General features: G+C 39.6%; 1 protein-coding gene across 1 annotated transcript in view; it reads left to right on the top strand.

Annotated features, from left to right (window-relative positions):
• Positions 1-9,772, top strand: part of RBPJL (recombination signal binding protein for immunoglobulin kappa J region like) — a 36,285-nt gene extending 26,513 nt beyond the window's left edge. The window contains exons 8-11 of the mRNA XM_070941117.1: positions 3,410-3,550; positions 6,053-6,208; positions 7,126-7,229; positions 9,499-9,772. Coding sequence (XP_070797218.1) covers positions 3,410-3,550; positions 6,053-6,208; positions 7,126-7,229; positions 9,499-9,772 — 675 coding nt within the window. The remainder of the gene's footprint in view (positions 1-3,409; positions 3,551-6,052; positions 6,209-7,125; positions 7,230-9,498) is intronic.
• Positions 9,773-14,658: the final 4,886 nt, after the last annotated feature.

Raw genomic sequence — 14,658 nt, 5'->3', positions numbered from 1 at the left:
TAAAATAGATCTATAGTCCCATTGCACTATTTTAGTATGTAACATCTTGTAAAAACAATCCTGTTGTTGGTTGGGAGCATAAATTCCAATCAAAAGAATTTGACCATTTGCTGTAAGCAATTCAATTGCTACAAACCTACCATCTTGATCTACTTCTATAACTTTTGCTGTTAATTTTTTATTTACATAAATAACCACACCATTCTTTTTCTGCGAAGTTGAAGATATATAATGTACTCCTAATTTTGAATTTATCAGATATTTCTGATCTTGAGTTGTAATATGCGTTTCTTGTAAACATATTATATCATTATTAAATTGTTTCAAATATGTAAATAGTTTCTTCCTTTTCTGTGCTGAATTCAACCCATTAACATTCCAAGATAAACACTTAAGGGTCATCGGCCTGTTTCTGGAGCGCAGAGCAAAATATTTGAAGTTCATCCAAGAGCTTCGATCTTGCTCCTCCCATAGCTCCACTCTCTTGTGGGGTACTCTTTGCTGCCTTCTTGTCTTGTCTTTCCTGTTGTTGTTGTTGCTTTTGTTTAAGTAATTTGGATTGAGCTCTAGTTATACGTTGATCTTTAACTTCAGTCAACTGAATCAAATCCAAAATTGGAGAAGAATCCAGCAAGGGCTCACTCAGAAAACCTCCTTCTGCACCTTGCACATTTTCTAATTCCTGCTTAGGCTGTTCTTCCAATTGCCTCTCTTCACTCTCCTTAATCTCCAAAACTGTAGATGTACGTGGAGATGGTGTTCTTTCCTTAAGAATAGTACTATAAAAATGTTGTGCCTTCTCCACAGTATTCAATCGATATCCTTCTCCCTTATATCTAAAAATTATCCCAGCTGGCGCGTCCCACCGGAAGGGTATCTGTAAGTCTTTCAATTCCTTAACAAGAAAACCAAATTCTTTTCTAGCTTTCAGCATTTTAGGAGGTAATTCTTTAAAAATTACAAGTCGTGAGCCCCCCACTTGTACAGAGGTGTGAAAAGATTTTTGGAGGATTTCATTTCTAATTTCTCTCTCAGTAAAATATATGACCACATCTCTAGGCAGTTGTCTTTGTCTGGCCACCCAAGAGTTCACTCTGTAAATTTTATCTATTTTGTGAAATACCAGATCAGGGTTAACTTGTAAGATCTTAGCCAAGGCTTCAGAGCAAACTTGTCTCAAGTCCTGTCTCTCCTCCTCTCGAATTCCCCGAAGCCGTATGGCAAATTCCATCGCCCGGAATTGTATCATGACAATCTCATCTTCAATTCTCTGCATTTTATTATCAGCTTCTTCAATTTTATAGTCATTATCTTTCATCCTAACATTAACTTCTAATTTGAGTTCTTCAACTTTAAAATCAACTTTCCCAATAAAATTGCCAGGCCAGACGCCACTTCTGATATTTTTTTGGTCACCATATTTTGATTCTGCTTCACCATATCTTTAACTTCATTAATTTCCTGCAGAAATTCCTCATGTGATTTTTGAAGTTTATGATCTATTTCCTGTTGAGATTCTTGAAATTTTTCATCCAAAGTTTTAGAAATAAAGTCTTTTAAATCTCCCACATCAATTTCTTTTTTCTGAGTTTGTAACTGTTGAGCAGGGGGAAGTTGCGTTTGATGTTTATGTGTGGGGGATCCCCCCCCTGATGCCTTCCCTTCCTGCTTCTTTGAAGCCATTGTGCCACGTAAGCTAATTTTTCTAAAGAGGGAAGTTCTTTTTCCTTTCCCTCTTCCACAAAAGCTTCTAAAAAAGTCCCCCAGATTTAATCAAGTGAAGCTGAAGTAAAACAAAGTCAAATTTTAGAAAAAGAATTTTTTTCTTTAGATAGAGCAACTTTGTAGCAGCTTTATAACTTTGTAACAAAGCAGGAAGGCTTCACAAATCCACTTTCATTAGCTCGTTAACTCAAATGCTGGGCGCCATTTTTTTTCAAATCACTTTCACTCACTCACTTTCTCTTTTAAATTAGAAAGTCAACAAAGCACTGATACTTGCAGTTTTCAAGTTTCTGGATTCAAGTTGATATTTCCGTTGATTGTTAAAATTAGTTCCTTTCGCTTTAAGAGTTTGCTGCTGCCGGCTTGTTCTGCTAATTAGCAGAAACGTCCCACGCCGCCCGGAGTTTCAGCAGGTTGGAAGGGAGCCACGCCTGTTTCCTCCCCAGAAACAGTTCCCTGGGGGGTTACAGGGGCTCAACCTGTACCCTGCTATCTCTTCTCCTTCAATCTTCAAGATTTTGGAGTTTTCGAGCCGCTCCTCGATCGCGGGGCGGCTCTACAGGCGGCGGGGCTGGCGGTCTTTAAAGAAACACCGCAAACCGGAAGTCCTGGTAAGGTTTTAATAATAACTTGGAAGAAAAAAAACCACTGCAGAAGTAACATTTTGGAATAGTCTGTAACTTTACAATAGTATTCTTGGTGCTTGCAATCATCATCTTCTCTCTTCATCCTATACCTACACAAAAGTTATATAGTGACTACATAAAACAGAGATATTCATCAGCCGTAATATTAGAGGATTGCTGCAGACTAATAGAGAAGCAGAAATATCCACAACAAATGTAAAAAGATGTGGTTGTGCAATTCAGTTCCAAATGGTGTTGTGTGGAAGGGGCCCACCTCTAAGTCCCTAAAGAGTGAGGTTCCATAGGGCTTGCCTGTGTTCCTGTTCGTATTTAACATCTACATGAGGTTGTTGGGTGAAGTCATCCAATGGCACATATTTAGGTAATATCAATATATTGTTATACATGTTCAAATACAATTGATTGATGAGTGATATCATCAAGGTGCTTTCTCAGCATCTAATGGAAAGAACAGGCTCAGGCTTAATTTGGCAAGACTGAGTGACTATAGGTTTGGGAACCTCCCACAGCTGGTGCACAATTTTTTGGGGGGAGAACTCTTGGTTGTAAGTTCCCATTCAAAGAGTAGATAGTAGTCGTGGTTGGAGGGCTTTGCATCAGTCCCGAGTACAATACTTGAACGACCCTACTTTGCATAGCTTGCCATTTTTGTTCCTATTCTGTCCTCTGAAGCACAGTTTTAAAAATCTGAACTCAACTGCAAAGGTCAAATGGGTTTTTTTTTGTTTTTTGTTTTTTTTTAATTTGATTTATATGCCACCCTTCTCCGGAGACTCAGGGAGGCTTACAATGCGTTAAGCAATAGCCTTCATACTTTTGTATATTTTATACAAAGTCAGCTTATTGCCCCCACAAACTGGGTCCTCATTTCACCTACCTTAGAAAGGATGGAAGGCTGAGTCAACCTTGAGCCTTGGAGAGATTCGAACCAGCAGTAATTGCAGGTAGCTGTGTTAATAACAGGGTGCTTAGACCACTGTACCATGAAGGCTCTTTCGTTCTCTTTTGAACTTTTGTTATGTCTATTTATTCTTGAGATCATTCGCAAAGTTGCTAAGCAATCGGTAATGTTGGATGTGGATGAACCAGTTTCCCAGTTGCATAAATGTGCATTCCAGTTTCATGGGAGTGATAGGATGTACCTCTGCCTCTCAACAGAGAACGTAATCCAGTACCAGGTAATGTGGATACGGTTGTCTTCCAGTAACCAACCTAGCTTGGAATTAAATATAATGCAGGTAGCCACAAAGTTTGAAGTTGTTCAAGGTGTTTGAGTATAAACAAGGATGTTCTTGCTTGTAGTCAGAGGAAGAAATCCAATCAACAAATGAGAAGTGAAAGCAAATATGAGCAAATAAGTCCTCCTCCCTCCTCATCCTCCTTAATCTTCAAGAATAAATGAATCTTTTGAGCTGTTAAAACTTCTGGAAGTGCACAGGCTCCATATATAGTTTAGACCTCTAGAGAACTAGTGTTAGATACCTGTGAAATTTACCTCCTATCCATAGTGGCTCTCCAGGGGGAGAGCCTTCTCTGTGGTGGCACCTACCCTCTGGAACAATCTACCCCCAGAGATACGAGTGATCCCAGACCTCCGGACTTTTCGTCGGGCCCTTAAAACCTATTTTTTTCAGTTAGCCGGGCTGTCCTGATTTTATGGTTGGTTTTTAAAATTTGATATTGATTTTAATTGAAATGTTTTAAATTATGGGCCAAACTTTATTTAATTATTTTAAATCTATTTTAACTTTTGTGTACAAATGTTTTATCTTGGCTGTTCACCGCCCTGAGTCCGAAAGGAGAAGGGTGGTATAGAAATCTGAAAAAATAAAAATAAGAGGCAGGGGTGAATTGCTACTGGTTCGGGCCGGTTCTACCGAACTGGTAATAACAAATGTGACTGGTTCACGGAACTGGTAGTAAAAATGCTTTAAAAAGTAAAAAAAAAAGTTCTGACGATGGTGCGGCACAACTGATCATCTGAATTTTTTTTTAACTTTTTTAAAGCATTTTTTTTACTACCCATTCGGGAATAGGTAGTAAAAAAATGCTTTAAAAAAGTTAAAAAAAAGTTCCAACAATCAGCTGTGACAATCAGCAATGCCACGTGATCCTTGGAACTTTTTTTTTAACCTTTTAAAGCATTTTTTACTACCTATTGGGGGAAGTCCATTTTTGCTCCCAGAAGGCTTCCCTGAAGCCTGCTTCCCTGAGGCCAAAAACAGGGGGTAAGGGGGTGCTGAGAAAGGAAGGAAGGAAGGAAGGAAGGAAGGAAGGAAGGAAGGAGAAAAAGAAAGAAAGAAAGAAAGAAAGAAAGAAAGAAAGAAAGAAAGAAAGAAAGAAAGAAAGAAAGAAAGAAAGAGGGAGGGAGGGAAGAAAGAAAAAGAACAAAAGAAAGAAAAAGAAAGGGAGGGAGGGAAAAAGGAGAGGAAGGAAGGACCACAAACCTAGCATTAGACGCAGCTTCAGGTGATACCTTGAAAGAGCACAGCAATCAATCCAGGGCTGGAAGGGACCTGGAAGTCATCTAGTCCAAGCCCCTACTCCAGCAGGACATTGTTAAAGTGAGTTACTGTCTTTTGATCCCCCAGTTACATGACTACATAGCCACACCTACCCAGTCACATGACCCCCCCCACAAGCCACGCCCACAGAACCAGTAGGAAAAAATTTTAGATTTCACCACTGCATAGAGGATATAAAGAATGACCATGATGAACATTGTTACTCTTCCCTTTGTGTGTTCAGTATATGCAGAAGACTATCTGAATAGACCACGCTGACGCCACTTCCCTTTTTCCCCACAAAAATTGAGACTTATCAGAAGGAAAAGTGCATGATTATATATCACCATATTAATTGGATACAACTGAAGAATTACAGATGGCTGTTTTCATTGCCCCCTGAGCACACTGAAATAATTGCCAAAGCTTGACTAAAGATTTATCTGAATTGGATGTGATTACAGTTTCCCGTGGTCATAATCAAAGCCACTTCAGCAACATAGAAATGGGAAAATTAATTGGGGAGATACTAAAAAAAAGAGCCCTTGCTCTTTTTTGTTGCAAGGTAAAAATACTGAAATGGAAAGTTGAAAGTTTATGTGACCTGTATAATTCCACTGTTTTAACCATTCAAGCATTTCATTATTTCACTAACATCATTCTATCAAACATTAGTAGAAAATGGCAACTACCATACCAATCAGGCTTTAGGCTTACCCAATCTGCCATTCACAATAACTGGACTACGGGATCCCTAGCTAGCATGGAAATTGGTATGGTCAGTGCTTTCTTAGTTGCCTTAGTTAAGTGATGTTCAAACTTTGCCATTTTAACTCCCAAAATTCCCAGTGGGCATGCTGAAGTCTATACATCTTAAAGTTGCCAAGTTTGAAAAGGATTGCCTTAATTCCATTCCTTAGCTCTAAGTAGAAAGAATCTTCTTTCAAAGTAAGACAGGCTGGCTCCATTTCTATTGCATTTTAATCAAGACTTTGCTGGCTTTTAAATAATGTTATTATTACTTTGGATTGTTTTAAATAAATCTATCTACTGGTATCTATCTCTCCGCTTTGTATTTGTGATGATTTTGTAGAATAATTGCATTTCAGTAGACAGAAAAGTGATTTATAATCACATTGATGAATATATTCAAAGTTGATATTTATTGCTGTGCAGGCATCTCCCTGTCCCAAAGAAATAAACCGAGAATTGCTGAATGACAGTTCCTGTTGGACCATCATTGGGACAGAGGCTGTGGAATACTCATTCAGCCTCAACCCAACCAGCATCCAGAATCCATTGGGTCCTGTCCCTCTTATAACAACCTTGGAGGTACATAGAGGGGTTTTTTTTCCCCATGCTCTTTTGCTTGCTGCTTTGTGCAAAAAAATCAGGGGACAAAACATTGGCTATTTCATCTTAATAACTTTATCTCCAGCCTTAACAACAAAAACCTGAAGATTCTTTCAGTTTCCTTGAAATGGCAGTAAAAGATTGTGCGGAGTGTATTAAATTATTCTTTACTTCTGCAACCATCTCTACAAACAGCTTAGATAGAACGTTCTGTTTTCACTGAATCAGAAACTTGCAATTGGTATGAATTAATTAATATAGAATGCACAAGGCTAACATGGAGCTCCTTGTGGAACAGAAATTAGCAACTGAAGTGTGGCTGCAGAAAAATATGTTTATTTATGAGATTAAAATGAAGGATTACGTTGGTGACTTGTGTTCTTCCATATCTTGGAGGCATTCAGATGCGAGGCATAAAAGTAATCATAACCTGAGGGTTTTTTCTGTTCACTTAATGCAGTTTGGAAACTACATTATATGAACCATATCAAAGTCTTTTGTTTTCCCATTTAAATTATTTATTTAGTACTGTGACTTCTATAAGCATCAATACATTTTAACCCCCCCACCCCAAGCATGGCTCAGATATATCAGAAAACTGAGAAACCACATTTCTCCAGGTATTCAACGCTCAGCCCTAGATTTAATGGATAGTGTTTATGACAACAGGTGTTACAGTTCCATAATCTCTGGAGAGCTTTAAGTTTTCAGCCCATTGACATTACAGAAGTTATAGACTTCTGTGCAAAGCCAAAAAGCCTTCCAGGTCAAAATATGAGTATCTTTGCTTTAAAGTCCACAGAGGTGCAAAATTAGGACAAAGTCCTGGGAGGAAAGGCTATATTGTACTTTCATGTTAAGATGGATGATCCTATGCTTGGGTTTGTTTTCCACAGCTGACCGGTGGAGGGGATGTGGCAATGCTGGAAGTCCAAGGCAACTATTTCCATACAAACATGAAAATTTGGTTTGGAGATGTGGAAGCAGAGACTATGTACAGGTAAAGCAAATACAGACTGTCCTGAAACCACAGCATCAGAGGTGGGTTTCAGCAGGTTCTGACCAGTTCTGGAGAACCGGTAGCAGAAATTTTGAGTAGTTTGGAGAACCAGTAAATACCACCTCTGACTGGCCCTGCTCCCATCTATTCTCTGCCTCCCGAGTCCCAATTGATCGAGAGAAAATGGGGATTTTGCAGTAACCTTTCCCTGGAGTGGGGAGGGAATGGAGATTTTACAGTATCCTTCCTCTGCCACCACCACCAAGCCACACCCACAGAACCGGTAGTAAAAAATTTTGAAACCCACCACTGCACAGCATGATCAGTTGGGCATGTCTCCTGGTGACTATTCTTTGCACAACTTCCAAAAGCATCTCTTCCAGAGAAATCAGGAGTGAGTGAAATGGATTGGTGCAATATTGGTTGTTGTGTTTAGTAATTCATTTATTTTTTTACTTATACCAGTATTAGAAGGCAGCATCTTCTAAAATCTCAAGTTCCCTGTGCCTGACAAAGAGATAACTAAATCACACAGCAGCAGCAATGTAATTTGCATGGTTTCTGTGAAAAGAAGACAAACACTCCCTTTCTGATAAGTTTGGAAACAGGGTCCCAAAATCTCCAATTTTTATTTCATGTATATAATGTCAGGCATCTTGTGGCTGATACCAGATCTATCACATGGGTAGGGATTTAAATAAATTTATTGCCAAAACTATAAAAGCTACAAAGAAAAATTCCATTCACTGCAAAGTAGAAAACCCAAGCCTTCTTTCTCGTAAAATCAACATTTCAACAATATGCCTCTTTCTCTCGGCTGTACAATACAACCAGCTCAAGGTCTCTTACTTCTGATGGAAGAAAGATTAATGGAAAGCTACTATAATGAATAAGTCTAGGGCTCAAATTGTTTGCTTCTAGGTGTAGCACACTGCACAAAGTCATGAACATAATGCAGAAAAGATACTGTTCAAAATCAGACAATGAAATCCTGCATACTATGCTAACCAAACCAAACCAAACCAAACCAAACACCAAAGGCTTACTTAATGCAGCATCCTTCTTTTCACATTGCTCAACCAGGTACCAGTTGGAAACCCATATTCAAGAAATAAGTAGAAGACTTTCTTTTTGCCACAAGAGGTATAGATGAAGCCATGGCTTGTGGAAATGTTCCACAGCTAAGCAAATAGATGTCCCAGTTTGGTGCTGCGTTTGGATGCCCTGTTTACAAAATAGTCCTGGAAAGCTGCCCTGTGTAGAGCTGCAAAGAGGGAGAGCAGCTGCCATTCTGCTTTGCCTGTGCAAGTTCCACAGATAAAAAGGAAGTACATTTTGAAAGAGCACTGAAACCCACACTCTCCACTTTTTTATTTACACAAATCTATTGATTACAATTTAACTGCTTGAAAAATCTAGAGAGACTATCCTGGGACGGGAGGGGGGAGGAGAAAAGGCACATGTTATGGATATGTATATAAATTAGTGGTGGGTTTCTACCGGTTCGCCCCAGTAGTGGTGGCGGTGGGAGCAGGGGTGAAATGCTCCCAGTTTGGATCAGATCACCTGATATGGTAGCAATGGCGGCGGGTGGTTTGGAGAACCGGTAGCAAAAATCCCTGCGCCCCCCACCATGCTCAGCTGAGTCGCACGATCATCAGAGGCTCTTTTTTTTTTTACTTTTAAAAGCATTTTTTCTACAACCTCTTCCGACGAAAAAATGCTTTTAAAAGTAAAACAAAAAGCCTCTGATGATCGTGCAGCTCTGCTGGGATCCTCAGAGGCTTTTCAAAGCATTTTTTTCTGCAACCTCTTGGCCGAAGAGATGACAAAAATAATGCTTTGAAAAGTCTCTGACGATCCCAGCTGAGTTGCCTGATCACCAGAGGCTTTTCAAAGCATTAGAAAAAATGCTTTGAAAAGTTAAAAAAAAAAAGTTGGCCACGCCCACCCAGTCACATTACCCCCCCCACCAAGCCACGCCCACAGAACTGGTAGTAACACATTTACATTTCACCTCTGGGTGGGAGGCTCCACCGATCCACCCGGACGTCAATCCAGATGCTCTGCGCATGCACAGAAGCGCCACGAGCGAAGCAAGTGCGCACACACAAGCGCGCTCACAGTTCCGAACCGGTAGCGCAGGTAAGTGAAACCCACTACTGATATAAATATGTGTGCATGCACACACCCAAACCCATAAATGAATTTTGTTTTGTTTTGTTTTGTTTTGTTTTGTTTTGTTTTGTTTTGTTTTGTTTTTGTTTAGGAATTCCAAGTCGTTAGTGTGTGTTGTTCCTGATATCTCTGCATTCAGCCCTGATTGGAGATGGTTGCGATACCCAATCACTGTCCCCCTTCTGCTACTAAGGAACGATGGTCTGATTTATTCCAGTATTTTCAGCTTCACGTATACACCAGAACAGAGTTTTCTGTGTGGCCAACCCCTCCTGCCAGAAATGGTGCAGGATTCTGACACCTTGCTCAATACCATCCATCAAGAATTCACTAAGACAAATTATCACCTTTTCATGCAAAGTTAGAACGGGAGCTGTATGGTCACCATTGTTTGGCTAGAGCAGAAATTGTGGCAAATACGTGGTTTTTTATAAAATTATGGAATGTGGTTTTTCTAAAATAGGATCATACGAACATTTTATTTTTAAATCGTGTTCTGTACACATATTAAAGCATACAGCTCTGTGCTTCAACACAAGAAGGCCGGGAATTACTTAGTAGCAATGCATTGCTTTAGTAGGGAACAAGATTGCTGGTTTTCTATTCCCTATTCGGCATCTTAAAGAGTATGATTCTCAGTAGAATATACTATTAATATATATTATACAATTCTGTGTATATTTAATATAATTGTAACTGCATCAGCATAAGCAGAGGAACTCATGTTGCATATTTATCAACTATCCACTAAAACTCAGCAACAGCAAGCAATTCTAATGCTCATGTCACAATGATAGTTTTTAATGTAAATGTGAAAGTTGGTAAAAGGGTGCATTCAGGCATTTGCAAGGCTGGAGATAAAAATATCAGAACTGTTGTCACAACTGCTTTTTTTTTAACTTCTTTATTTTATTTGCTTGTGTGGTTTTATTCATTGGAGATTTTAAAAAAGAATATTTGTTGGAGGGTTGTATTAGAAGACCTCCAAGGTCCCTTCCAACTCTCTTATTCCAAAAAGAGCCATGATGGCACAGTGGTTTGAATGTAGTATCGCAGGCTAATTCTGCCAACTGCCAGGAGTTTGATTCTGACTGACTCAAGCTTTCCATCCTTCCTGAGGTCAGTAAAATGAGGAGCCAGATTGTTGGGGACAATATGCTGACTCTGTGAACCGCTTAGAGAATGCTGTAAAGTACTATGAAGTCGTATATAAGTCTAAGTGCTATTGCTATTCTGTTAGTCTGTTGGGCAGTTGAAGGGAATTATAGTTAGATCAGTTTCTGCTGTAGAAAATGTATTCCTCTTCACCTCCCTTTGGTTTTCAGAGCACTTCTAAACCAATGAAGGTCAAATGAGCATGTGAAGAGGTTACATGGTTACATAAATAAGATGATACAAAACACATCAAAGAAATCTCATTTAAAGCAGAGGACATCCCCCATTTATGTACTTGCAAGAAGATACACAATTGTCTGTGGGAGGAATATCTTTAGATACTTTTTACTTCAAACAAAAGTCTCCCCCACCCCAACTATTCGGTTGATATTTAACAGTCGCTGAGACACCAGCTCCTCACTTTAATGGCTGAGAATGAACCTCCAGGAACCTCTACTGTAGAACCACTTTCCCATAGTTGTCAAATATCTGAAACGCACCATTTTATACAAGGTGGCATTTTCCCAGAGAAATAGATCGCTCCTTGGGATTGTTGCTTCAAAGAGCTGCCCTCACACACTTAAGTTCTCCGGCTTCAGTTGTCAAAATGGGCAAGCTATCTGTCTCCAGTTCAGTTCTTAACCAACATCGATTTTTATCTATCCTAGCTTTAAGGAAATAGTAATGTCTGAAAGTGGAAGAAAATAGTGTGCTAGTGGGCCTTTTTCAAGTGTTCAGGGATTTTTAAAAAGATTTATACCCCCTGTGAGTCCAATTGCCATTTAATTTTAAGCAAGCAATGCAATCCTGAAAGCTATCGGAGGAGAGAGAGAGAGAAGGCAGTAAAGTTTGACGTCTTCTTGCAAGAGGCAGTAGAAAAGGAGGAGGGCAGATTAAACAATATTCCATTCATCAGTCCACCTAAAGAAGGCCCTTCATTGAACCACCACTATGCAGTCTCCTTCATATACAGTATAAATGTGTGCACAGTTCTTTATTAATAAATTTCTAGCAAGTTTCGAAGGGGAAGCATATGCAATGTCCCTTACACAACGTTGGCTTAAAGATTTATTCTGAATGATGAATACAGCACCAAAGAGGCAATCCAACATTCTAAGAAATGTTGTTTTAGCATCCAGTGCCAACTTAGAAGAGAACCTGTTGCCAAAACGGTACTGACTTTTCTAATTGTGATGAACTCTTGAAAGCTTATAAAAGAGATGGGTGGAACAGACCGCAGGCTAGTGACTGTCAGTTTCCTAAAAGAGCCAAGTAAGGCATGCCAACAAGAAGCCTTATTTTATTTTTATGGCCATTTGAAATCCTGTGGTTGATGTGCTTCAGATTAGCACAGCAATAATTTAATGCCTGTAGTTTCTAAGACTGGGCTCTCATCCATATCGTTTTATGTTAACGCAGGTACTTCTACAGTATCAAAGATTCAGTTCATTTATTTATTATCTAAATAATAAAGCTAATCTCATTAACAGGTGACCCACCTTTGACACACCAAAGTACTTCTAGTCATTCACAGATTACTGTTGCAGCCCAGTTCAGTGCCCAACCAATTCTAACTAGACTTTTACAAGCCAAGGTGTACTTTATTTTCATATACAGCATTATATTATTATTCATTCCCAAGTCTGGAGCAGTAAACCTACATCTCCCTATGTTACCCTCACAACAATCTTATAGATACCAGTGAGAGTCAGGAGACTGTCACACCACAGTATTGCCATTTTAATATGTTAGGCCCATGATGGCGAACCTATGGCACGCGAGTCATATTGGTGGGCACATGAGCTCAGCTCTGGCGTGCATGCGCATGCCGGCCAGCTGATTTTCAGGCCTTCTGGGCCCACCAGAAGTAGGGAAACAGGCTGTTTCCGGCCTCTGGAGGGCCTGGGGTGATGGCGAAGGCCCATTTTTCACTCTTCCCCAGGCTCCTAGAAAGGCTCTGGCGCCTGGGGAGAGCAAAAAATGGGCCTTCTGGTCCCACCGGAAGTCAGCAAATGGGCCGTTTCTGGACTCTGGAGGGTCTCCCGGGGGGGGAGGCTGTTTTTGCCCTCCCCAGGCTCATAGAAAGGCTCTGGAGCCTGGGGAGGGTGAAAAATGGGCCCACCGTGCCATCACGTGCCAAAAGCGGAGGGAGTGTGGAGGGTCATGTACGCATGCAGGTGGGTGGGGTGCATAGAATTATGGGTGTGGGCATGTGCATGCGTGACCCACCGCGCTCCCACCGCTTTTGGCATGCGATGGAAAAAAGGTTAGCCATCGCTGTTTTAGGCTAACATTATCCAAATAGGATGAGACTGCCACATCTAGAATTCTCATGTGTGAAGAAATCCAGGAATTCTACCATATCTGGATGACACTAGGTTAAGAAAAATAGCTCTGAGCTATTTGCTCAGAGTGCAAATAATTTGGTCTTGAACCCATGTGGGTTTCATTGGTTATGTCTTTCAACCATTTGAAATCAAAATTAATTTATTGTATACTTGTTTACTTAAATAAGTGCCAAATGCAATTTTCACCAAATTATGAGCCTTCACCAAAGCTGGTGCACTATCATGTCGATCACTGTCAGAAAGGAGAAACCTGTGCCATAAATTGTCATTATGTGGAGGGCATTAAGTTGGATGAAGTTGACTAAAATTAAACTGCATTGTGGTTTATCGTACTATATGAATCAGCTGTAGTTATCCTAATTTCCCTGGCTTATGTGTTTGTGTTTTGTTTTCCTCGATGCATCCCTTAAAAAATGTAATGTATATTCAGAAAAGCATCTAGAATTTCTCTTGGATGAATGATGTTTAATGTAAAAGATAAGATATTGGAAATGGATATTTAGAGGTATTATACAGAGAGTCCCTTGGCTACTTTGAAACTGTTTTATTTTCTTTTGAATTGTTTTATAGATTCAACCAATTGCCTGTTATTGAACAAATATTGACTTGGTAAGTCATGGCTCTATGTGATGTGCAAACTAGATATTGATGGAGCTGTGTTGACCTTCAAAGTGTGGTCTCTATCTCAGAATCTGGCCCTTGTAATGCTTTTGAGTATTAGAGCCCATCTGGTCTGGTGGTTAAGGCACCAGGCTAGAAAGCAGGAGAGGGTGAGTTCTAGTGCCACCTTAGCCATGAAAACCAACTGGAAGACCTTGGGCTAGTTACTCTCTTTCAGTCACTTTCTCTTATTGGGTATTGCTGTTGTGGAAAAATAGGAGAGGAAGGGTGTTGGATATATTTTCTACCTTGTGTTACGTGTAAAATAATAAAGATAGGAAATAAATAAATAAATAAATAAATAAATAAATAAATAAATAAATAAATAAATAAATAATAGCTGCTCTTCATTACATTACATTGTCTGAACTATCTTCTTATACATCCTCATCAGTGATGGGTTTCAAAAAAAATTTAGTACCGGTTCTGTGGGTGTGGCTTGGTAGGCATGGCATGGCTTGGTGGGCGTGGCAGAGGAAGGATACTATAAAATCTCTATTCCCACCCCAATCCAGGGGAAGGATAGTGTAAAATCCGCATTTCCTCCCGATCAGCTGGGACTTGGGAGGCAGAGAATAGATGGGGGCAGGGCCAGTCAGAATTTTTACTACCGGTTCTCCAAACTACTCAAAATTTCCACTACCAGTTCTCCAGAACTGGTCAGAACCTGCTGAAACCCACCTCTGATCCTCATCCATATCAAACTAAAAGTGGTTTATGAGTGCAAAACAGCTATTATACATTTGAAACAGATTACTCTGATAATGTTCGAAACATTTTGACTTTGAAACTGAGTTATTTCTAACATGAAGTGATTCTAAAATAACAGCCTGTTTCAAGCTCAGAATAGCTATTTCGTACTCCAAAACAACTGTTTCAAACTTGAAGAAGGGCTTTCTGAATTTGACGTTATTTACATTCAAAACATTTTGTATATTATTGGTTCCAAGCATTTAAAATCAATTACAATGTACACTACATACAGTTTTGTACTTCTGATAGTGCCTTTTACAAGAGGCAGTCTTATGCCTTGCAAGACCATATTTGACTCCATCTTACAAAATATTTGTGGGATGGTTATTTAAGTA

Source organism: Pituophis catenifer, unplaced genomic scaffold, assembly GCF_029215685.1.
Source record: "Pituophis catenifer annectens isolate HBS135680 unplaced genomic scaffold, rPitCat1.0.hap2 SCAF_3, whole genome shotgun sequence".
Classification (NCBI taxonomy): domain Eukaryota; kingdom Metazoa; phylum Chordata; class Lepidosauria; order Squamata; family Colubridae; genus Pituophis; species Pituophis catenifer.
The sequence above is the reverse complement of the archived record's forward strand: the minus strand, read 5'-3'. Positions and strand labels throughout refer to the sequence as shown.